This window comes from Cryptomeria japonica, chromosome 8 (genome assembly GCF_030272615.1).
Source record: "Cryptomeria japonica chromosome 8, Sugi_1.0, whole genome shotgun sequence".
Taxonomy (NCBI): Eukaryota; Viridiplantae; Streptophyta; class Pinopsida; order Cupressales; family Cupressaceae; genus Cryptomeria; species Cryptomeria japonica.
This window is the reverse complement of record NC_081412.1, coordinates 52,960,253-52,985,242: the sequence shown is the minus strand read 5'-3', so window position 1 is coordinate 52,985,242 and position 24,990 is coordinate 52,960,253. Positions and strand designations below refer to the sequence as shown.

Here is a 24,990-nt window from a genome sequence, read left to right as displayed (position 1 = left end):
CACCTGCATGCAAACCTGTCACAAAAGGAGAGAACCAAAAAAGCTACAGAGGCCAGAACTCAAAGATCCAGAAAAGAGGAGTCATATTGATTGTGCAATAATAATGCAATTCAATAATTACATTTGTTATGAAAATACAAAGAGATAATCCTTATAAAGGGATACTCGAAACCCTAAAGGAGAAAACCCTAAAGAATTATAAGATTTCAAAGTTTAGCTTAAGCATAGAGTATAATAGACTAATAATTAAATAAATAATTATTAGCTAATAAAATATAAATCTAACACCCCCCCATAAAATGAACTTAGGGAGTAGCTAAAAAATAACTAAGGACTAAAAAATACCATGTAAAAAATGCAGGAAAGCAACAATGGGTCCAGACAACTAGGCCTGATGAGGTAGCTAAGTACAATGAAATCTTTGTAAAGTGGAGAAAAAGGAGAAAACCTTGAGGGAACAAAACTCCTCTCCAAGAAGAGATGAAAGCTCAAGTGAAGGACTAAGAAGCCTCCAAACAAGAGTGTTCCAAAAGATAGGAACAAAAAAAGGAATGAAGAACACCACTGAAGCAAGAAATAGCTACAAACACTATCGAAGAGTAACTGCTGATCTGAAGAACCTCCACTAAAATAGAACATGACCAGGTAGAGAAGACTGTAATCTACATGAGTGCCCTCAAATGACACTACTCACATCAGATGGCAAACAAAGACAAACAACTAAAATCGAAGATACAGATGGCGTGAAACACCATAGCCTGAAGAGCTGATCAATCGAACCAAGGAAGAATTCAAACCAACAGGATAAACCTCCCCATAATCCTAAAAAGGGAGAGGGACGGGTACACTGAAAAGAACGGCCAAGAAGAACTGCATGACGAAGAACCAAGAACATAGAAGGTGCAGAGAAAGTACATAGTGTCGTGGAAGGAACACTCACTTGACACACATCATGAGGCTAATGTCATGGAAGGAACACTCACTTGCAAAAAGTAGATGGAAAAAAAAAGGCAAACATCAACCCCCCAATGGCACTTTATAAGTAGTACATGTACAATAAGGCACAAGATGTGCAAGGTCCCAAGTATACAATGCATGATGGCACTTTATCTCAGTTCGTTTGTATAAATAAAATATTACAATGACCAGAAGAGACAAAAGAATGGAAACATAAAGAACAACCAGAGACGAGACATCCTACTCAAAGAAAGAGATCCCAGGACCTAAAACATCCAAGATATTCACCAAAGTGCTAAAATGAAAAAAACTGAATAAAATATACTTGAAGAAGAATCTGGAAAGGAAATTCATATGAATGGAAAGAAAACAAAACAAGCTTTCCAATGATATAAAGTTTTAAAAAAATGGAGTTTGGATGCTCAAGTTATGTCTCCTAGAGTGAAAAAAATAACCTCTTTCTTTGACAGATAAAAACACCATCAAAAAAGAAAAATAAAAAATTTGAACCTCTATATTTGGATAGATCTCAAAAAGAGCTTTCCGACGATATAAGGCTTGTCTAAAAATACCTTCTTATGCCCAAGATATGGCCAAAATATTGAAGGTGCTCCAGATGGACACAAAAGAGGCCTGAAGGCTGCCTAAACAGTGCTGATGTCATCAGTCTGCGAGCATAAATTTGATGATCGTATGGCCATCACTGTTGGTGTAATTAAATATTCATTATGGATATTATTACACTTACTTAAGTTAACTTAGGATAATGCATCTCATAGTAGTTTGGATATGAGACATTTGGGTGTTTGTGTCACATTGGGATAGTGTGTGTAGGAGAAATTCCACCTTTTATGGTGTTGATCTTGTTATTACACTATCATATCCACTTATTGTGGAGTGATAATTCCACCTTCGGTGGGTGATCCACCTCATGTGGAATATTATATTATTTCTCCTACCTACCCACACCTATTTCCTACCTACCCTTGTTTCTCATTAAGCCACATGTCATATTTGTGTGCTCATACATCCATATGGCCTTGCCTATATAAGCAGGCCTCTATTCATTGTATTGGTTAATCCAGTTGATCATTTGTATATTGATGAGAATATAGTTTGTTCTTGTCATTCTATTGTTTCTTTTATGATTTTCATTGTGCCCTTGATCTTGGCAAAATCCAACATGGTATCAGAGCCATTGGGGCTTCGTTGATCAGTTTTTGGAGACATCGTGGAAGGCTTCTACTTTCGGATTTGGGGAACTTCATTTTTTGGGGGCATCATACAGCGATTTGGACATCACCGTTGAATCCGGGAGGCCATTTCCATAAATTTCGACTATAAAGTCAACCTATTTTGGTGAGAAATTTTTTTTTCCCCATTTTGCCTATTTTCGTACGGATTTCAAAAAAAAATTTCAGAAAATTTTTTTTTCAAAAAAAAAAAAGGGGAATTTCGAAAAAAAAAAAGGTCTTTTGAGGGGCCCGCAAACCCCCTGTACTTGGTCGTACCCGCAATGCAGGTGTTGCAGGTTTTGCAGGTTCCACCGCAGACTGCCGGTACCTTCCACCGCATTCCCCCATGCATCGAACGCCGCGCCGCCGCTGTGAAGATCCTCCCGCCGCTGCCCGCGTCGAGAACTCCCACCGACGGCACCTGCAGGTTCTAGGCCCACCGCCTCCGGCAGCTCCTGGCCGCCACCGTCCCTCGGCTCCAGCATCCTTCTGCCTCGGTGACGCGCAGAAAGCCACCGGCAAGACCCCGGCGCCACCCAGACCTCCGGCAGCGCCACGCTGACATCCAGTCAGCACTCTCCTACCACGTAGCTCCTAAACAGCTCTTCTGTATGCCACGTCGACTACTCCACCATGTCAGATCCATACAGTTCGTACTGCCCAGTCACCGAGCCACGCAAGCATCCGTACAGTGCCACGTCATCCGTACGGTATGCGTAGTCACTTGCAGAGTCAGCCGTCCATACAGTATGGATGCCCAATCAACAGGGAGGCGAAGTTTTTGCGACGGTCATACGGTCGTCAAATTTAACACAATGACTTGCTGACGTCAGCGCCACATCAGCACTTTTTGAAATTTTTTTGACCCCTCTCCATTGAGCTTTTCAGTTTTGCAGTCCAACTTTGAAAGGCCATATCTTGCTCATTTTTGCTCCTTTTTTGGTGCAATTTTTTTTGAAATGGGCTAAAATTTTGTGATCTTCGCAGTGGTGTGGTTATTTTCTGATTTTGGTGTACAGATTTTTTAGAATTTTCAGATTCTCTCAGCTGTACCTATCGAATCCTCAATTCTGCAACTTCAAAGGCCTCGTTTGAGCTCATACGACCTCCTTTTCAGGTGCCGTTTTTTTTTAAAGTGCTTTTTTTTTGTCTACTTTCAGAATCTATGATCAGATTTTAGAGATTTTGATTGAAAATTGTACTTTTAGATATTGGTCTTATTTGGCCTATTAGGTACTTGTAAATTGCTTGGATCTTAGTTAGATCTCTTGCATTATTAGTTTGAGTCTTTTTTGGCCTTATTGAGGTAGTTGTAAAATTGTAAATCAGAAGTCCACTTTGCCATTTTTTGCAAGTGGCCCATTGTATACGCACTACTTATAAAGTGCCAAAATCATCACATTTGGGGGGGGTTCCTTGATTGAGTGAATTTGGGGGGGTGTCTTGTGTGATTGTGCCTCTTTTTGTGCTCTTTCCATTCATGTTGTAATGAGTCCTAATAAGTTTCCACCATTAACTCCACATAATTATGCATCATGGAAAATTAAAGTATGGAGTAAACTAATGGAAAAGGGTCTCACACACTACATAGATGGAACAATAACAACACCACCTGATCCTAAGGCTGATCTAATTGCTCAATTAGAATGGCTCACAAAGAATTGCATGGCTCTTGGAACCTTACGGAAGTATGTATCAGATGACCTCATTTTTCACATTGAGAAGTGTAAAACAATTAAAGAGGCTTGGGATATATTTCAAAAATTGTATGGACAAGTTGATGAAATCAGAGGCTATCAGATTGACAATGAGCTCACCAACTTAGATCCCAAGAATTTTGATACAATCTAAGATTATGTCACCAAAGCAAATGAGCTAAGAGCAAAGCTAAAGGATTGTGGAATTGACAAAAAGGATGCTCAATTGATATTCAACTTGTTGGATAAGCTTGCACCAGAATATGCAGCATTTGTGTCTAGCTTCCAAACTCATCGTTTGACAGTGGGGAGTTCTTATGTTATGCCTTCATTTGATGCTTTCACAGAAATGTTGATATTGGAACAAACTAAGTTGTTGAACATGGGGTTTCTCAAGTCTTCAAAGTCCAAGGCTTTGGTAGCAAATCAAGGAAATCAAGGAAGTCAAGGCAAAGATTCCAACAAGAAGAAGAAGCAATCCAAGTCTACACCACACCAGGAAAAGGGACAATCATCCTCTCCATCACAAGGCAATTTTCAATCCTCTTCCAAGAAGGGGACACCACCTAAGAAGGATAAACCAACTTGTGCATATTGCAAAAAGTATGGTCATGATGAGCATCGATGCCATGCAAAACAAGTTGATGAGTTAAGCAATCTTCTCAAGAAAAACAACATCAACTTACCATCCGCCTACACAAAGAAGGATTCATCTCCTTCCTCTTCCTCATAGTCTAAGGGAAAAGGGCAAGCATTTGTGGCTAAAGTAGGTTCTTCACAACAATGGATACTTGACTCGGGTGCCTCATATCACATGGGTTCTACAAAGGAGAAGTTTTCTTCATTGGAGCCATCTAAGGTACCTCACATTTACATAGGTGATGACACACAAGTAGAGGTTGAAGGGAAAGGTTCAGTTGACATGGATGATGGAACATTTGAGAATGTTCTCTATGTTCCTAACTTGTCTACCAACCTTCTCTCCATCTACCAAATCACTCACTATGGGAATGGGAAAAAGGTTGAGTTTACACCAGATTCAGTTGTGGTAAAGGAACTTGATGATGATGCCTTGGTAGCAGTGGGACAAGTCAATGACAACTCAAGGCTTTATTCATTCTCCCACTTTGTGCCAAGTTCACCTTCTAGGGCCTTACTTACTCATTCAAATTCAGAAAGTAAGCTATGGCATGAGCGGTTTGGTCACCTCAACTACCGCTATCTTCAGCAGCTAAGCACTAAAGACATGGTCACAGGTCTACCTTGAATCAGTTTTTCAGAGGGTGTATGTTCAGGTTGTTCCATGGGCAAGCATCCCGAAGAGAAGTTTGATAAAGAGAAAACTTGGAGAGCTTTGGAAGTTCTTCAACTTGTTCACAGTGATGTAGTAGGTCCATTTCCAACACCTTCATTCAGTAAGGCCCGCTATGTTCTTACCTTCATTGATGACTACTCCCGCTTCACTTGGGTCTACTTTCTCATTCATAAGAGTGAAGTATTTGATAGATTTCAGGACTTCAAGACTCGTGTGGAGAAGCAATCAGGGAAAGTGGTCAAGATTCTTTGCACAGATAATGGCAGGGAATATGTGAACAAGAGACTTAAGGATTTTTGTACATTTGAGGGGATTGATCTTCAGCATTCTGTTGCATACACTCCATAGAAGAACGGGGTTGCAGAACGTAAGAATAGAACTCTCAAAGAAATGGCTAGTTGTATGATACATGCACGTTCTCTTGATCCCTCTTTTTGGGTAGAGGCTATCAGTTGTGCCACACACATCCAGAATCGGGTTCCTCACAAAGCTTTGCAAGGTATTACTCCTTTTGAAGTTTGGGCTGGAAGGAAACTGATTGTGAGACATTTCAGAGTCTTTGGGTGTCCAACATGGGCTCGCATACCTCCACAGAAATGCAAGGCATTGGAACCACAGAGTCGGCCTTGCATATTTGTTGGATATCCTGAGGGTGTTAACGCATACAGATTGATGGATCCAGAGACACATGAGGTATTCATTGAGAGGAGTGTACACTTTGAGGAAAGCTCTCCTAGCTTAGCTTCTCTACCTCCTCCACCTTCCTCCATTGTGGATAGTGATGTTAGTGATTCAGATGATGAGATTCCCTCAACTCCGACTCGCAGGGTTACACCTCCGCAGGGTCCACTTGCAGTTGAGGAGCCTCATTCTCCACCTCCACCTAGACCTCATTGGGCTCGACAGACACTTGACTCCGCGGGTTCTCTTGTTGGGGATCCTTCGGATACACGGAGAACTTGATCACAACATCAGGATCTTCCACATCCATTCATTGCTACCGCTTCCAATCCATAGACATTTAGGGAAGCATCAGGGGTTCCTGAGTGGGACCAAGCTATGGAGGAAGAGTATAGTTCCTTGATGAGGAACAACACATGGGATCTAGTCCATCTCCCTAAGGGGAGAAAGATGGTTCGATGTAAGTGGATCTATCGAACCAAGTTTGCAGCGGATGGTAGTGTGGATAAGTATAAGGCTCGGCTTGTTGCAAAAGGTTTCTCACAGGTTGCAGGTGTTGACTATACTGAGACCTTTGCACCCGTAGCCAAGATGAACTCCATTCGTTTGACACTTGCTATTCTGCAGCTCATGGTTGGGTTGTACATCAGATGGATGTGAAGAGTGCTTTTCTTCATGGTGATCTTGATGAGGAGATTTATATGGAGCAGCCACAGGGTTTCATCCAGGATACTTCCTTGGTTTGCAGACTAAGGAAATCTCTCTATGGCCTTAAGCAGGCCCCCAGGGCTTAGTACGCCAAGATGGATTCCTTTCTTCTCTCCGCAGGTTTCACCAGATGCCATTCTGATCCGAATGTCTACATTTTGCGACAGGATGACTCTCACTTGATACTTGTGCTCTATGTTGATGACTTGATCATTACAGGGAGTACTTCATCCATCATTAGCAGGGTCAAATCTGCTTTGCATGACATATTTTCTATGACTGACTTGGGTCTTTTGCACTACTTTCTCGGGATAGAGATTTCACAGTCACCTTCCGGGATTACTCTATCGCAGCCCAAGTATGGTCTTGATCTACTTGCACGCTTTCATATGGCTGATTGTAAGCCTGCCCCGACTCCCTTTCTTTCAGGAGTCAAGTTTGAGGCTCAGTGTTCTTCTCCACTAGTTGATGCCACTTTGTATCGTCAGCTTGTGGGTAGTCTCATCTACTTGACTCATACACGCCCTGATATTTCATTTGCAGTTGGCATGGTTTCCCGTTTCATGCAAGAACCACATGAGCTTCATTGGAAAGCCACCAAACGCATTCTACATTACATCTAGGGTACACATCACTATGGGATTCACTATGCAGCAGGCACAGGACTTCGCTTGGTTGGTTACACAGACTCCGATTGGGCTAGCGATCTAGTTGATCATAAGTCTACCTCTAGTTACAATTTTCACCTTGGTTCGGGCCCCATTTGTTGGCAGAGCAAGAAGCAACATGCTATTGCTCTCTCTTCGACTGAGGCTGAGTATCGAGGCGCTGTTAACGCAACAACTGAGACCATTTGGCTCCAGTAGATCCTCACAGAGTTTGGATTCACTACTCCCTGGCCGACAGTCCTATATTGTGACAATCAGAGTGCCATTGCCATCTCGAAGAACCTGGTCCAGCACCAATGGACCAAACACATCGAGATTCATATGCACTATATCTGAGAGCTCATCCAGGAGCAGGTCATTGATTTGCAGTATTGTCCTACAACAGAGCAGGTTGCTGACATATTCACCAAACCTTTCACCGAGAGTAAGTTCCAGCAGTTGCGAGCTCTCTTGGGGGTGCGGGATGTGTCATTAGGGGGGGTCAGCTGACTTCTCCTTCCTCTCTTATGGGGGGGACTTTTTCCTCTTTGAGGTTTTGTCCTTCTTCTTTGAGATTCTTTTGTACATTCATCTCTCTTTTGGGGGGGAGTTTTTTCCCACTGGGTTTTCTCCCTTTCTCCATTTGTGAGAGATTGCATTGCATAGTTTGGCTTGCATTTGCATTTTGTACATGGGTACCTATCATGGCCTAGTAGCCGGGACCCATCTTGCATTGTTGACTTGAGTCTTCATTCCCCTAAGTTGCACTTAAGGGGGGGTGTTAGTGTGATTAAATATTCATTATGGATATTATTACACTTACTTAAGTTAACTTAGGATAATGCGTCTCATAGTAGTTTGGATATGAGACACTTTGGGTGTTTGTGTCACATTGGGATAGTGTGTGTAGGAGAAATTCCACCTTTTATGGTGTTGATCTTGTTATTACACTATCATATCCACTTATTGTAGAGTGATAATTCCACCTTCGGTGGGTGATCCACCTCATGTGGAATATTATATTATTTCTCCTACCTACCCACACCTATTTCCTACCTACCCTTGTTTCTCATTGAGCCACATGTCATATTTGTGTGCTCATATATCCATATGGCCTTGCCTATATAAGCAGGCCTCTATTCATTGTATTGGTTAATCCAGTTGATCATTTGTATATTGATGAGAATACAGTTTGTTCTTGTCATTCTATTGTTTCTTTTATGCTTTTCATTGTGCCCTTGATCTTAGCAAAATCCAATAATCACCATCAAAAAACCAATCTTCCTGGAAAAAATCACCGAAAAAAAATTGGTGCCCGACAAAAAATCCCAATCACCAGAAAACACAGTAGGGGCCGGAAACAGGTCAATGACTCCTAGGCGGTGCGAGAGTGGTGTAGTGGCAGCGGCTAGGCAGGCGAGTCATGGGTAGGCAGCGGGGCTCGGTGGTCGACAAGACCTGGTGGTTGACGGGGTTTCAAGGTGATGAGAGCTCGACGGCCAGCGTGAGCTCGGTGATCGGCAGCACCCTACGGGTGGCGAGTATCGGAAGTCGACAATGGCGGGGCTCGACAGCTGGCAATGACAAGAGCCTGGTTACCGGTGGGTAGGGTTTCCAGGCGGCAACGATTGGCAAGGAGAGGACCATGGGCCCTGCAGCAGGCGGGGAGAGGACTACAGGCAGAGCAACAGGCAATCAGAGGCACAGCAGGGAACAAGGGCCTTGCAGGGATGTACCCTACGGATACCCAAAAAAATTGCCCTCTGTCTTTTTTTCAAAAACAAAGTCCTACGTTTTTTGATTTTTTTTTTAAATTAAAAAAAAAGGTTTTTAGCTTTTTTTTAAAAAAATGAACAATGCCCATTAAAAAAAATTGCCTAGATCTGCGTGCCCGAGGCCGTACGACCTGGGCTTAATTTTGTTTTTGCCTCTAGAACACCTGACACCAAAATATATCGAATTTTATATCAAAATTCATTAAAATGGCCTCCTAAATCCAACTATGAGTTCCTTTTGGCACCAAAATGTACCAAAAAATCAGCTACTCCGAGAAATGGAAAAACACAACTACACAAACCCTCGAATACTCAAATTTGAAGAACAAGGCCCAAAATCTCTCATGAAGAGAAAAAGGGCATATAGATCTAGAGCTCTAATACCATATTGGAGTTGAGGAAAAATCAACTCTACATCTCCCAAATATCACCTGCATGCAAACCTGTTACAGAAGGAGAGAAGCAAAAAATCTACGAAGACCAGAATTCAGAGATTTGGAAAAGAGGAGTCATATTGATTGTGCAAAAACAATGCAATTCAATAATTACAATTGTTATGAAAATACAAAGAGAGAATCCTTATGAAAGGATACTCGAAACCCTAAAGGAGAAAACCTTAAAGAATTATAAGATTCCTAAGTTTAGCTTAAGAATAGAGTATACTAGACTAATAATTAAATAAATAAGTATTAGCTAATGAAAGATAACTCTAACAGATTTTATAATAGAGCTACAACTGCCAAAAGAGAGCCAAGCAAAGCACCTTAGTCTTAGGATCAGGTCAAGTTGGGTGCCTTAGTACTTTTATTTTACCTTGAGATTTGTTACATGTAGTTGAATATATTTTTATCTATTAGATCTTCTAGAGCCATTCTATCAGTTTAGTATTTTCATGTGCATACAAAAAGGTCATCATTTCACCCTATTTTGCATCCCTCTTCCTAAATTGTGAAGTCACCTTTCAAGTACCCCTTATGAGGGACCACTGAATTTACCTTGTACCTAAGAACATATTGGGCCAAGTGGATCATTCTCCCTCTCAAATTAATTAAAGTAGAAATAGGCATAAGACTCCTAGTTTGCCCATACAATTTAGGGGACCCTATTTCCCCACATTCACCTATATAGGTATCTAGGTCTTCCTAAGGGTCCTAATTAAGTATTTAAGTTGTATTTGATTGTAGCTAAAGCCTAATTACATATATAAATGTTACTGACTAGTTATTATCATTGTTGAGTATTGAGTTCTTATTGATGAATATTTGAGATACCCCACTCAAAGTTACTATCAAAAATTTCAACACACTTCCTATTATATTATTAAATTGTGAAAGTTGTTTCATTACATCCTTTGACTTACGTATACTTAACTATGGAGTTTCTTCTAATACTAAGTCCACTTAACTTGTTACCCTATATATTCATCCATGTACATGATAGATGGGTTCATGTGAACCGCTACTTATGAAAGAAGATCAATGAGTAGCACTCAAAAACAACACAATTGAAATTTCATAGAATAATAGATTTGACACTTTCGAATAAAATATCAAATTAAATATATTTGATGCTATGAAAATGCATGATTGAATAGATTTGAAACAAAATAGTACTAAGATGTTTGAATGAAAATAATACTAAGATGATTAGCTTCCTCGAAAGTATGGATACTCCACCTTTATAAATATCATCTACAATAAATTTAAAAATGATACTTTTTATTCATAAAAAATAATAGATTGAATATTAAAAAATATAGAATAAATTCTTATAAAACAATGTATATGTCAAAGATGTTAAAAGCAATATAGTGTTGATGTGAAGATGAGACATCCCAACCCTATCTTATCTTACATTGTAGTCGAGACTTTGTCAAGATGGCCCATGTCATTCACATGAGAAACATATGTTCTTAGACTTGACTCACATGTGCACGAGTACAATACAACACCAATCTCTACTCTTTTCATATTGTCTGAATATAAATAAACAAATGTAAAATTAAAATTAATGATAAGAGAAAAGAAGAATTTAGGAATTATAATTTTTACACTTATTAATTAAATTGAAAATCAAATAAAAATGTGTAAACAAATTACTTTCTACTCGTTGAATGGACAATAACGTTTAAGACAAAATCTCAAAAATAGGGAATATTTTTTATTGTGAGAAATCTTAATCATTAAGCACCGACTATGTAGCATGGAGAATGCCCCTATAGCTTAGGCCTCCACATTTGACCACTTCTATACGGATATGAATCCATGTGTCAAGTGCATGCTTCCTTTGTTGCTTGCCCGGCTCAGAAAATGATCCTTTATGTTATGTTTTTGTCGTGTTGTTCGGGTCGTGGGAAGTGTTGCTAGGAAGTATCGTCATGGAGAAGGAGAATGTTGTGGGAATGAGAAAGGAGACAATAGGCATGGGACCCTGTAATCCCACGTCACTGAGGGCCCTCCTCCTAATCCCCTATGGGATTACAAAAACACGTAACCCTGCAATGGATTGGGAGGCGAGCCCTCAGTGGCACAGGGCTACGGAGTCCTTGCCCTTAATGTTTTTTAAATAAAACTTACCATTTGCCTTGGGGAAGGGGGACCTCTTTTTTTAATTGAAAAAAAATTTAAAATAAACAAATAAAATAAATTTAAAATTCAAATTTAAATTAAATTAAAATAATTAAAATAATATAATATTATGTTTAATTAAAATGAATAAAAATATAAACTAAAATAATTATAAAATTAATATAATATTAATAAATAACAATGATTAACATTTTAATTTAAAAAATAAATAAAATTAAATAAATATAATATTATAATGGTGGGTCAATGTCATTTTAAAACGTAAAATATCTTATGTTACATTTTTTCTTAGATGTTTGTATTGATATTATGGATGGTTGTGTGGAATATTAACCATTACAATATTGGTTTTATGGATCTTATCTAACCTTTTAGATTTGAGAGGATAGATTGTAGCTTACCATGGCCTATATGCATGTGTTTTAATTTTTTCCTCTAACCCTAAATATCTTTTGATGTCTTTTTTAGCTTGATAATTTTGGATAATTTTAGATCCAAGTTACACTCAAGTACATCTTAGAAGTAGTTTATTTTAATATAGGAAATTAGTTTAGGACTTGAGCCTTGCTTTACTAAACCTTTTTTAGTAAATCTAAAACATCTAATTATTTATCTTTGTCGAATTTGATTTATACTAGCAAAGATCCCTTGCAAGAAAATTAAATAGACCACTTAGGTTTTCCAACATATTCAAGACTTGACTAAAAACCAACCTTGGAGATGGAACTTCATCTTTTCAAGAGAAGTGGAGATATTTATCATTCTAATTGATGTTGATTGTGCTAAAACCACCAATTTTAAGTCCCTTCAACTAAATTTCAAACATATTGCATCTCATGTCAAGCCTTCACAACTAGTCTATACGTATTTTCTTTCACCAAGTACTCTCATTTATTTATAAATTTTAGTTTGATTTCATTTCGTAGTTGTAGTTTTTCTAATTTTATTATACTTGGATATTAAAAAAAATGTTGTTTATTACCTTCAAGCAATTTTGTATTTGATAGTAGACTAAACAACATAAGTAAATGAAGTAATCTCATCTTAAACATATATAAGGTAGATTGTTTTCATTTACAAAATGTGAAAATTGTATCCTTACACTTTTCCCTCTTAGTTTACACCACTTTTCTACTTAGATATATGCATGAACCTAACACATAATTTCAATCAATTTGGTGATCTCATTAACCCACACTCAATTTTATACTTATAAGCGTCATCTTACATGTACTCAAACTTTCGTTAATCTTAAAATCACATTTACTTTTCTTGAACAAATTTAGGGCCACAACTACAAATTTGAACCGTTGTGTCTACTTTTAAATTAACTACATTAGACTAACTTAGTTCAAACTCCCATATCAAAATTTTAAAATAGTGTTCTTAGGACATGTTATAGAAGTAAAATACTTTTAGGTCATCTCAAACTAGAAAAGAAGAAAAAATCAATTTATCACCATGAGAAAATCACCCTTTGTCTGGTCGAGTGTCTTCTTGGTTAGTTATAACAACCCATAGACATGGGATGTACTTTGTGGAAGTGGAATGACCTAGACATAGTCCTTTTATAGTGGTTGTTTAGTTCATGCTCTACTAGATGTTTGGTGCAAGGCCAGAAGTTTGAATGCACTACCACCCATGTCCTTTCCCCCTTGGATTTAAGGCTAGGCCCTTACTGTAGTTAGTACTAAAATAATCAAAATCACTCATATTTTTGCTATAGTAGTTCTATAGCATAAAATATTCTAATTACATAGATACATAGCGAACCTCCAGTCTTCTAGCAGGGCATTTTGGGCATTCATTGTAGTCGATGTCTAATTTCCATAGCCCATAATCTAGATCATTATTGTTTTTTGCTTATATTACATTCAAGCTTTTGGTATTGATGTTTCAAATCATACTCTATGATGCACCATTGTAGTTGGTTAATTGCCTCTAGTCCCAAAGTCATATTGTCGTTGTACTACATCATTGACAACTTTATAGGTATCCATTACATAACTTGCTCGTGTGCCTTCTAATTCCTTATAAAATTATTGAATAGACAATGTGGTTCGACCAAGGTGCAAGAGAGAACTTAATTCACTTCCACAACAAAACTTAGCAAGCTCTTACAATGGTTTTCAGTGCCACTAGGTTTTCTATTTGCAATTATCTGTACTAGCAAACATTTTTTGCAAGTATCGAAATTCTAATGATTTAGGATTCAATACCATACAAGAAGATTCAAGACCACAATTTTATTACCATATAATTGTGTTTCTTAATCAATTAGATTACAAAGTTTAACTATTTTAAAATTTTATTTTTTATTTAATCATTACAATTTTGTCAATACTAATTTTATTCATTTTATTCATATTTTATAAATATCATAATGTTTTAAAAATAAATAATTATATTATTCATTTTCATTACTTATAATATTATATTATTTTTATTTTATTTATTTTTTAAATTTTAAATTTTATCATTATTATTTATAATATTATATTAATTTTATAAATATTTTAGCTTATACTTCTATTCATTTTAATTAAATATATAATATTATATTATTTTAATAATATTAATCTAATTGAAATTTGAATTGTAAATTTATTAAGTGACTTTAAATTTAAATTATAAATTTATTAATTTACTTTAATTTTAAATTATAAATTTATTTTATTTGTTTATTTTAAGTATTTTTTAATTAAAAAAACGGTAGGGAGTCCACAATTACTTTTTCCTTTTCCTTTTCGTACACAATGTTTTTAATTTTTCCTTTTCGTACAGAGTGTCTGCTGATTTTCCTACTGAGAAAAGACTAGGCGATCAATTCGACAGTCTACGAATTTTCTTGGTTATTGCAATGCAATTATGTGGAAGCACAGCCAACACAAACACTAGACTTGGCAAGTCTATGAGGACAGCACCGAACACAGTGTGGATGTCTGCATTTTAATGTCGTCTGATTGAAAATAAACAAATACAAAACACACTGAATTATTGGAAAGGCAAGCCTTATAAAGAAACCCTCGAGCGAAGTAAGGAATATCATGGCACATGCTACTTTATTGTGAAAAAGCTTTAACAAAACACATGCCATTTTGCCAGAGTGGGAATCTACATTTTCTTTACCTTTTGCTTTTCGTACACAATGTTTAGTAAACTTCCACTAAATAGATGCCGCAGTGCGGGGCCATATTTCATAGATGCTTCCTGACTTTTTTCTGCATGACAATTTTCTTGGTAGTTTCAAAGCACAGCCTACACGAACTTCACGGCCAAAGAATTTTCTTGGTTAATGACAGGCAGGAACGTGGAAACACAACCCGCCAATTTTCTTGGTCATTGCAAGGCCCCTGTTGCGCACTCTTTGTTTATCGGCTATTTATATCTCCATGCTTTTGACCCATTGAAGCACTGAATGACCTGTTTTTGACATATCCATTCTTGCTTTGTTTGCTTTTTCACCACAGCATCAATATTCTGTAAATGGCCTCCACTTCCACATCTGGTCGAGGAGAATGGGCACCCGATCCATTTTCAGTACTTGAACCTCACAACAAAATGATAAAGTCCTCCTTGTCTGTAAAGCAGTTTGATGTATTCATCAACCATCGAGGTCCAGATGTCAAAACAACTCTGGCTTTGCAGCTTTACAATTCCCTAAAGAATGAGGGGATCTCAGCATATCTAGATTCTGAGGAGACTGAACTGGGAGATTATTTTCCCTCTGCCATAAAGAATGCCATATTCTCTGCCAGAGTGCACATAGCCATCTTATCACGGCGATATGCAGAGTCTGCTTGGTGCTTAGCTGAGCTAGCTTTAATGTTTCAAACCGAGGCTAGAATTATTCCCCTGTTTTACCATGTTCAGCCTTCAGACTTCCGCCACATCAAAAATGGAGTTGCAGATGCATTTTCCAAACACGAAGAAAATGGTAGATATCCTAATCATGACGTTCAACAATGGAAAGATTGCCTGCAGAACGTTTCAGGGATCAAGGGCTACGAACTCAACGGACAGAATGAGTAAGACATCTTCATTTGCTTTCCTTCCACATACGTTTTCTATATTTTGTTAAATTTTCTTTTCTACAAAGTAGTTTTATTGGTGACAAAATCTTTTTATATTTAGTATATTAGATTTTATACTTCTCAGTAGTTTTATTGGTGACAGAATCTTTTTATATTTAGTATATTAGATTTTATACTTCTCACTAGAGATAATGTTCGGGAAATAAGACGAAATATTAGCTCAATTAATTGCAGCCTTTTTTAATTCAATTTTTTGTTTCTGCTTTTCCTATTTTCAGTGATCTGAATAAGCTGTGCTGTGAAGTCGTGACGACGGTGGTCAAGGAGAAGAAAAAGAGAAAAATTCCTCTCCAAGTTGCAAAATATGAGGTAGGACTTGATGAGCTTGTGAAGGATTTCCAGAGCCATTGCCAGAGTAATGGGGAGATGAAAGACAAAATAATTGGCATCTTTGGAATGGGAGGGTCTGGCAAGACCACTCTCGCCAAATATTTGTTCAATAACAAAAGTTCAGAGTTTAGTGGATCAACTTTTCTGTTTGATGTGCGGGGAAGACATGTCAAAGATGAGCTAACTTCTCTGCAAAGTCAGCTTCTCAAAGATCTGATTCATCTGAAAGAAAAATCCATTGGTAATATAAATGATGGGATCACCTCTATCAAGGATAATCTTCAAAGGACCCGCGAATCAAGGTTCCTTATAGTTATAGACGATGCTGATCATCTGAAGCAGTTAGATGCCCTAGTGCCCATAGATGCTCTCAATTCCAAAAGTTTGGTAATTGTCACAACTCGTGACGAGAGGCTTCTGATACAGGCTGGAGTAAATGTCCGTTATAAGATGAAAGAAATGAATCCAGAGCATAGCAGAGAGCTCTTCTGCTGGCATGCATTTCAGAAACAATCTTGTAAAAGTGGATTTCAGAATTTGGTAGAGGGCTTTGTAAAAGTGTGTGGAGGTTTACCTCTTGCTCTTCAAGTAATGGGCGCACATGTTTCTGGCAGTGACAAGTCTTATTGGAAATTGGAATTAGATGTAGCTGAAAACATTACACAAAGACATAAAAGATACCCTTAAAATAAGCTATGATGCTCTGGAAGAGGATGAGAAACAGATCTTTATGGATATTGCGTGCTTTTTCATAGGGAAGAAGGCGAGTATGGCCATAAGTATATGGAAGGCTTCAGGGTGGAGAGCCGAACATGCACTTCAGACCCTCAAAGACAAGTGCCTTGTTGACCTGCAACCTTGTTTTGATGGGTATCATGGCGACCCAGAATTTGTTTTGAGAATGCATGACCACCTCCGCGACTTGGGCAGAGATATGGCAGACAATGAAATGAGCAATTCTCGTCGGCTGTGGCGTCCTACAAATCTTGTATGTGTTTCTTCTGACCTTAAATTCATAGTGGAAATGGTTATGGTTTATTTTCTGTAATTTTTTATTAAGATAAACAAGGTTTGAGAGGATAAAAAACCACTGATAAAGTATTAGGCAGAGTAGGACAGGATAGATCTATCACACAAAACAGCAATAGGACAACCAAAACAGAACAAAAACCAAATCAGGACAGCAACAAGCAAACACAGCAAGACAGCCTAACAGAATCCCAACCAACTCATAGGGGTTTGAAAATGTGATCCAAAGATTTTCGTTTAACTTTACAATCAGAGTCCTCCCAAAAAAAAAACGTTTATTTTCTATAATTGTTAAAACGTTTACACATAATTTAGGATTAACTTTTTCTAACTCCGTGGAAATTTGATTTCAGAGTGAAATAGAAAACATTGTGAAGGAGAAGGAAGGAAAGAATTTCAGATATTTCAATGAAATTGGTAGCCAAATGGCATGTTGTAAATCAACTGATTTACAATGGCTTCAATTTCGCTTCGATTGCGGTTATGAGTATATTCCTGAATGGATTCCTCTACAAAATTTGCACACTTTAAGACTTCGAGGAGTATCATCTGCGAGATTGTGGCAGACGGGTGACCGGGTATATGCTTGCTCTTCATAAAAAAAAATATTTTTTTGTATTATCCGCAAATAGTTCGTTCTTGTATGACTTTTTACCATTCAAAAATAATAGTTTGAAACAAAATGATTGTAAATTCCAGGTTCCACTCAAGTTGAAAGAGCTAGATTGCTGGATTGCGCGTTGTCATATTCCAGACTTAAACGAACTAGTGAGTTCGTTTGGAATGTTAAAACATCTGGAATCGCTATACCTAGGATCTGATTTTCAAATTCAATCCTTCGAATGGAATTGTCTCCTAAAATATGTAAGAGAACTCACCAATCTAAAAACTTTAAAGTTGGAACTCAATAAGGTAGAAGGGGAATTCACTTTGAGCAACAGGGGAGGGACAACTGATGACCAGTTTCTTATGAGAAGCCTTGAAGCCATAACTCTGTATGATGCAGAGAAAACAAGGAAGGTCTCAATTAGTGGACAGTTGTGTCCCACCCTTAAATCTCTTAAGCTTTATTTTATGGAAGATCTAATTGAAATGGATTTAACAGGGATAACCACACTGGAATGTCTGTTGCTGGTCAATTGTGACAAGTTGAGAGAAGTATCGGTCAATAATCTGCTGAATCTCGAAATGTTCCGCACAAAATATTGTCCGGCAATGACAGAGTTGCCAAATTTTGGGCGTCTCAGTTGTCTCAAGAGGATTTATATTAGCCGCTGTAAGAACGTGAGGGATATATCAGCTATTGAAGGATTGAAGGGATTGAAGAGGATCTGGATTGCGTATTGTCCAGAGCTGAAGAATATAAAAGCTGTTGAGCAATTGAAGGGATTGAAGAGAATCTGGATTGATGGGTGTGAGCAGCTGGAGGGTGTAATTTGTTTTAAAGAGTTGAAAGAGCTGAAGAGAATTTTCATTGGGCAGTGTGCAAGGCTGCAAAACATAGAAGGTATTGAGTTTTTAGTACGCCTGGAGAGCATTATCATTGCTGCATGTCCGAAGCTGCAGAATATAAAGGGTATTGAAGAATTGAAAGGACTGAAGGAGATGATTATTTCAGACACTTCTACAATAAGTTGCGTTGAAAGATTGCAGGTATTAAATACAGATATATGTGTATTCTCTAATTAGTTTGTCCATTATTTCCTTTATATCTAGTTGCGCTTTTGCTATTTCTTGTAAATTTTGGAGCGGTTGCATATCTATGAAGTATTTCTGAATGTTCTGTTTTCAATTTTCCATATATAATGTTGAAAATAATTTAGCCTGAGTACTATGATTTCAGAGATTGCCGTTGGAGCTTACAATTCTGGTGGGAAGACCGGCCATGTCAGTAGATGAAGATGAAGAGTCATTTTTAAACAAAGATAAAATTGGCAATACATTATCTATGGCGGATGGTTTCTGTGAAGCAGAGTATGGTTATATGAGGAGGGAAAAAATAGAGGAGATGATCCATTCGGTTCATAAAAAATCCCAAAATTCGCTCAGTACATTCATCTTTTGCGCTCTGCTTGATCGGCGTCCTTCCATAGGGAGCGACATTTGTAATGGGACCAGCATTATGCTTGAGGGGCGACGGTTGAATGATATACATCTCTGCGGTGATGGTAAAAAGTGGATATACACGTGCGTTGTTAATGAAGAAAGGCTCTCAAAATATGACTCCTGGATGCCATCATATATAACGAAGGCGTTACTTACAACGAAGGCGTTTTTAATGAGAGTGAAGAAAGGCGAGGAAAGGAAAACCCTCCACATATTGCAAACCTTATTTGCTCAACTACGCCTTGGCGAATATCAGGAAACAACTGTCAAACTCCGTGATTGGATTAAGTATGGTGAGATTGAGTATGATGATGTGAATGAGTATGTTGACGAGGTTGAAGAATATGATAGTGATGATGATGATCACAATGAAGATGTAAGTTAGTTTTAATTGAAAAAAAAATTGTCTTCAAAGTAAAACATTTTTTTTTAAATGTGAGGGATTAAATGCGTATTTCAAATAATCATTATTAATATATCTAATAATGATAGTTATTATTACAATTGTTTAATTTTTTATTTAATGAAAGTTATTAAATGTTAAAAATCATTAATCATTATTTAAAAAATTGATATTTTTTATAGTATATAAATAAAGTGTTATTTTATTATTAGAGTTATTTTGAAGAACTTAAATTAATAAGACAAATTGAAGGAAGTCATTGAGAGCTAATTAAAACATTTGCAATAAGTGATGTGAAATTTTAGAGATTTTATGGTTCAAACTCTTAGAGATTTTGAGGTTTGAGATAGTTTTCCTTATATTTAAATTATATGAACAAAATAAAATTTGAAATGGCTTTCAAACTAGTGAGGTCCTAGGAAACCCTATAAATTTGCTTCACCAACTACTTTGGTCATGATCCATGATACATTTCCTTTTGCTTTTAAAATCATATATGTAACTAATTTGACTCTTGTGCTTAATAGGGATTCCCCGCAACCGTGAGATTTGATGATTGTAGATCCACAATTCCATCCTCTTGTAACGTAAGGTCTAGTGGGACTAATACTCTTAAGATAGTGAAAAGTTGGGAAGATTGTGAAGAAATAGGGTAAACTACTATTATGAAGTCTCAAACAAATAATGGACAATTTCAATTTAGCCAATAAAGTATAATGTGACTAACAATTAATTAAAAAAGGAAAGGCATATAAAGAAAAATTAAAATCAACAAACAACTATGAAAAATATAAATAAATGGTGAAAACAACTTTTGAAATTGTCTTAATAAAATAAATATTATAATCTAACAAAAATCCACCCAACACCTTAGCTCATAGTATTTCATAAGCATAACATTATTTCACTTGCTAGACGTAGTAAACCCTTTATCTTTATAGTGCAAAAAGGAGTAAAAGCACTAATGCTTTTCCAGAATCATGTGCCATCAAAACCATAGTCCAATACCAAACTACATGCCCCCATAATGCACTTAGTTAAATATGCAAGATTGATATCCATTCACATATGCATATTTGATCTCCTTTAATATAATAAGCATGCATTCCCAAGCCTAGCACTCTACTATGGAGTGGCCAACTAGTGTGAAAAGACTTTTTCATTCATAACAAGATTATCCTCTCTTTCAATATAAATTTTAAGTGATACATAAAGGCTCAATAATCTTGTGATGGTGTACTCAATTGATGGTCAAATTCTTACTTCATAAGGCATTGACCAACCAGATAGATTATCCATGATCCCCATGTTTTTGTTGTACCTTAATCTATTGGAAGTGTGTAAAAGGAGATTAAATTTTCTCTTGGTTTTGAGGCATGATGCTCATAGAATCTTCTAAAAGGCTTTTACACATAAAATATTAAAAATATTTTAGATCTATACAATGCAAAGGCAGAAATGTACCTTCAATTCTTTTGTCATAACTATAGTCAAGCATAATGATGAGTTGTGTACTTTTACATGCAACCATACACTCCCTGTAATGTTGGGTGAAAAATAGTGAATGGGAGATCTAGAGGAAAGCTTTCCTTCCCTCTGAGGAGAGATGAAAGTTTCACTTCGGATTTCCCTTCAAACACTTTTCACGCATTACATTGGAAGAGGGGGGGAAATGCACTAGATTCAACCTATAAAGGAGGAGATTGAATTCTAAGTGAAATTATATGAGAATGGTAAGTTAATCCCCTCTTCTTGAATAGGATTGAATTGAATTGAATTGTGTATACGACTAAGTGGAAAAGTGACAAAGATTTGATTATAACTCAAAATAGAAGTGTGGGATCAAGATGTGCACTTGGATTTGGCAATAATATATCGAGACAAAGCTACTCTGCGAATTTAAGGAAAATTTGCTTGGACCATGGCGAAAGTGTACAGGTCCTCTGAAAAATCCATGAAACGAAAAGGGTTTTTCCACCTCTGTAACTGGAGTCCAAATCTAAAAATACAACTGTGCACTGCAACCTACACACAAAAAAGAGAGGAAAAGGGGTTGGGATTAGGGTTTTGTCTTCAAGTCAAACCCTAGTTTTGGAATTAACCAAATGATGAAAGACAGTACTTGCAAGTAAATGTAAATGAAAGACTAAAATGTAAATCACCTCAAGGGAGATCGTGATAGAAATGTTGATAGAATTGTTTGTATGAAGTTGAATATTGGAATGGATCTCCTCTTCAATTGTTGAATCCTTGACTTGAATGCAACACCTAGCCTTGAAGGGAGATTTGAGATGCTCAATGCTTGAAAGGAATGCTTGAATGCTTGATTGGTGAAAAATTATAGATTAAGAGTTGCCCAGGCCAAGCATTTTGACCCTGAGGGATGTATGAATGATATCAGAATAAACAAATTGAAGGAGAAGGGGTATTTTCATTATTTTGTAGAAAGGGAAGACCTAATTAGAAACGCCCTTCTACGTGAGGTGGATCAAAGGAGGAAGAAGTGGGACCTCATGAATAAATTTGAAAGAGAAAGGAAGCAAGAGGACCCCAATTTTGTAGGTTCCTTTCGGTATTTTTGGGATGATTTTGCCAGAATGTCTTTCATGCTTAGAAAGGTAGATGACATAATTCAGGATGAGTTACAAACAAGAGAAGCCGAGGATAAAGGAAATGAATATGAAGAAAAGCCAATTGATCCAGCTCCTAAAGCTCAACAAATGGAGGGGCAAACTGATGTAATTAAGGAAGCACCTGTAGAGTCCTCTAAAAGGGGCAAGCAAAAGGATAAGAGGGTAACATCTGAGCAGGGTAGAAAAATTGAAAAGGGAAAAGCCAGGATATCTGACTTAGTGGATATTCAAGAGGATTTTGATACTTTTGTGCCACCACCTTCTCCTCTAAGGGAGACATTCCAAGATGATGCAAATGCTAAAATTTTTAATGATCTAGATAGGGCTCTCATCCCAAGCACAATCCCTATAGAAGAAGCGGATGATGAAAGAATTGTCGCTTCAAAGAATTTCATGGAGGATGACAATTTTGTTGATTCCCTTGAGTTTAGTCTATTTTGGATAAGGGAGTATTTGAAGAATATGTCTAATGAAGAAATCAACAATTTTGATAAGAAAATTTTTTATTGCACCCCTCAAGAGGGCAGAGAGATGGTGATGAATAGTGGAATGCTCCTTGTCCCAGGGTGGAATTTTGAAAATATATTCTTGGTGGATCAAATCATGCGGCAAAAGGATCCCAATTTCACAAGAGAGTTTGGAGAACATGGCTCCGGAGTCAACATAACCTCACGAGATTTTTCTATATGGTCAACGGCTCCTAGCACTCAAAAGCCCATAGTTTTGCAAGGGGTACAACAAAACACAGCGGATGCTATTGTAAGGACCCTTGAAGATACTACTGCTTCAGAGGCTATGGAAATTTCCAAACATGCAGTCTACTTTTCTCAACTTGCAGTGGAGGATTTGGAGCAAAAACATGTAAAGGTAAAGCATATGCATGTTGCTCTTATTGGCATTGCATACTCTAATGAGAATTGAAGGTTTTGTCATTGATGGCAACTTTGTGGAAACCTTCAGGCACCAACACTGGCGAACACTTCATTGACAATGACAACAATGTATACCGGCTTTCCCAGTCGACAGGAACAACTTTTGTAAAGCCGACATGGCATATTGTATTAGACTCATATATAAGTATAAGATCTTGTAAATCATTTGAATATACATAGAGGATAGAAGATGGATATGGTAGAAGTGATGAGTGAATATTAAGGCAGATTTTGTATAAGGTTATGGTTATGATATGAGCTTAAACCGGTACTGTACCTGGCATAGCAGATGTTGAATTGTAGCAGTACATTATATTGGATTCTCATAATCCATTTTGTAAGTCAGGGATACTTCCATTTTGTATTTGAGCAATGAGCTCTAGGCAGTTGGCCTTCCTGCATGTGCAGGCACCACAATGTGAGTAATATCCATTCATTGGCCAGTGAGTGAATATTGTGGGTCACAAATCCCACCAAGGGTTTTCCCACATCGGGTTTCCTTGTTAAAAATCTTGTGTTATGGTGTGCTTTCTATGTTGTCATTATTGTTCCTATTTACTGCATTAATTCTTATTTACCGGTACACTATTTTGGAATGCAAAATACTTAATAAGGTCAAATATTCTGCCAACCGGTTAGATACTAATTCACCCCCCCTCTCAATATCTTTGGGACTTCCATTAATCCTAACAATTGGTATCAGAGCTTGGTCCTCTATTTTCAAAAGCCTAATAGCTTGAGGAAGATTCTAACACCGGTACAGATGGACAACTTGAGAAAGCAATTAGAAGGAGCTCTTGTGGACTATGATGCAAAGAAGTTGAAGAATATCAAACTTGAAGATGATCTGAGGACTACACATGAATTCATTCAAGGACTTCAGGAGAATCTTACTATTGCTAGAAATAAAAGAAAAGAACTTCATGAGAAGATGAAAAGTGATGATGATGAAAAGGAAACTCTTAATGATCTTGTGAACAAATTGAGGCAAGAAAACAGTACTATGAGGAATGAAATTCAAGACATGACTATGAGGTTTTGTAAAGACATTGAAGACTAGAAAAAGAATGAAGATGACTTGACTAGGAGACTCAATGATGCTAGAAATGAAAATCTAAGACTCGGTCATGAAAATGACATGTTGAAGACAGATCTGATTCACATGCAACATGATAAAACTAAACTTATGAGACAAAAGGAAATTTTGGAAAATGAGTTGGCTACTACAAATCAACATAAAGAGAAATTCAAGAAAAGTTCAGAAGAACTTGATAATATGCTGAAAAGTCAGAAACCTAATGGAGATACTAATGGACTTGGATTTGAAGTTGGTGAAAGTTCTGGTACTGCAAACAATCATGATCATAGTAAATCGGTAAGACAACCTAATACTTACAAATTTAATGGGAAATGCTTTAACTGTAACAAGTATGGTCATAGAGCAAATCAGTGTAGATCTAGAAACAATCAGAACAGTAATGCACCCACCGGTCAATGTTCCAAATGCAACAAAATTGGTCATAATTTAGAAAACTTCAGAATGAATGTGAGATGTTATGTTTGTGGAAGATTTGGACACTTATCTAATAATGCAGAACATAAACCGACATAGGATATGGAAAGGCTATTCAAAAGAACAATGTGACTTGTTATGCTTGTAACAAGATTGGACATATTGCAAAATTTTGTAGAAGTAAAGCTTCACCGGCAAATAATAAACGACCAATTTTTTCCCACCTCCACCAATTTTGTTTATTGGAAAAACTGGGAACCATTATTGTGAGTTTACCTAGCTCTCTTTATCTTCCTTGATATCTAGATTCATCTCTCTCCATAACACTCTTCCTCTATCCCCTCCCT

The 24,990-nt window shown here is 37.1% G+C and overlaps 2 protein-coding genes across 2 annotated transcripts; both read left to right on the top strand.

Moving 5' to 3' along the window:
• Positions 1-14,886: 14,886 nt before the first annotated feature.
• On the top strand, positions 14,887-16,715 carry LOC131855893 (disease resistance protein Roq1-like). Its single transcript, XM_059210776.1, has 2 exons — positions 14,887-15,631; positions 15,916-16,715. The coding sequence occupies exons 1-2, from the start codon at positions 15,090-15,092 to the stop codon at positions 16,712-16,714; spliced, it is 1,341 nt and encodes a 446-aa protein (XP_059066759.1). The 5' UTR covers positions 14,887-15,089; the 3' UTR covers position 16,715.
• Positions 16,715-19,608, top strand: LOC131038809 (uncharacterized). The gene is made up of 4 exons (XM_057971366.2): positions 16,715-17,015; positions 17,410-17,634; positions 17,756-18,709; positions 18,900-19,608. The coding sequence occupies exons 1-4, from the start codon at positions 16,758-16,760 to the stop codon at positions 19,545-19,547; spliced, it is 2,085 nt and encodes a 694-aa protein (XP_057827349.2). The 5' UTR covers positions 16,715-16,757; the 3' UTR covers positions 19,548-19,608.
• Positions 19,609-24,990: the final 5,382 nt, after the last annotated feature.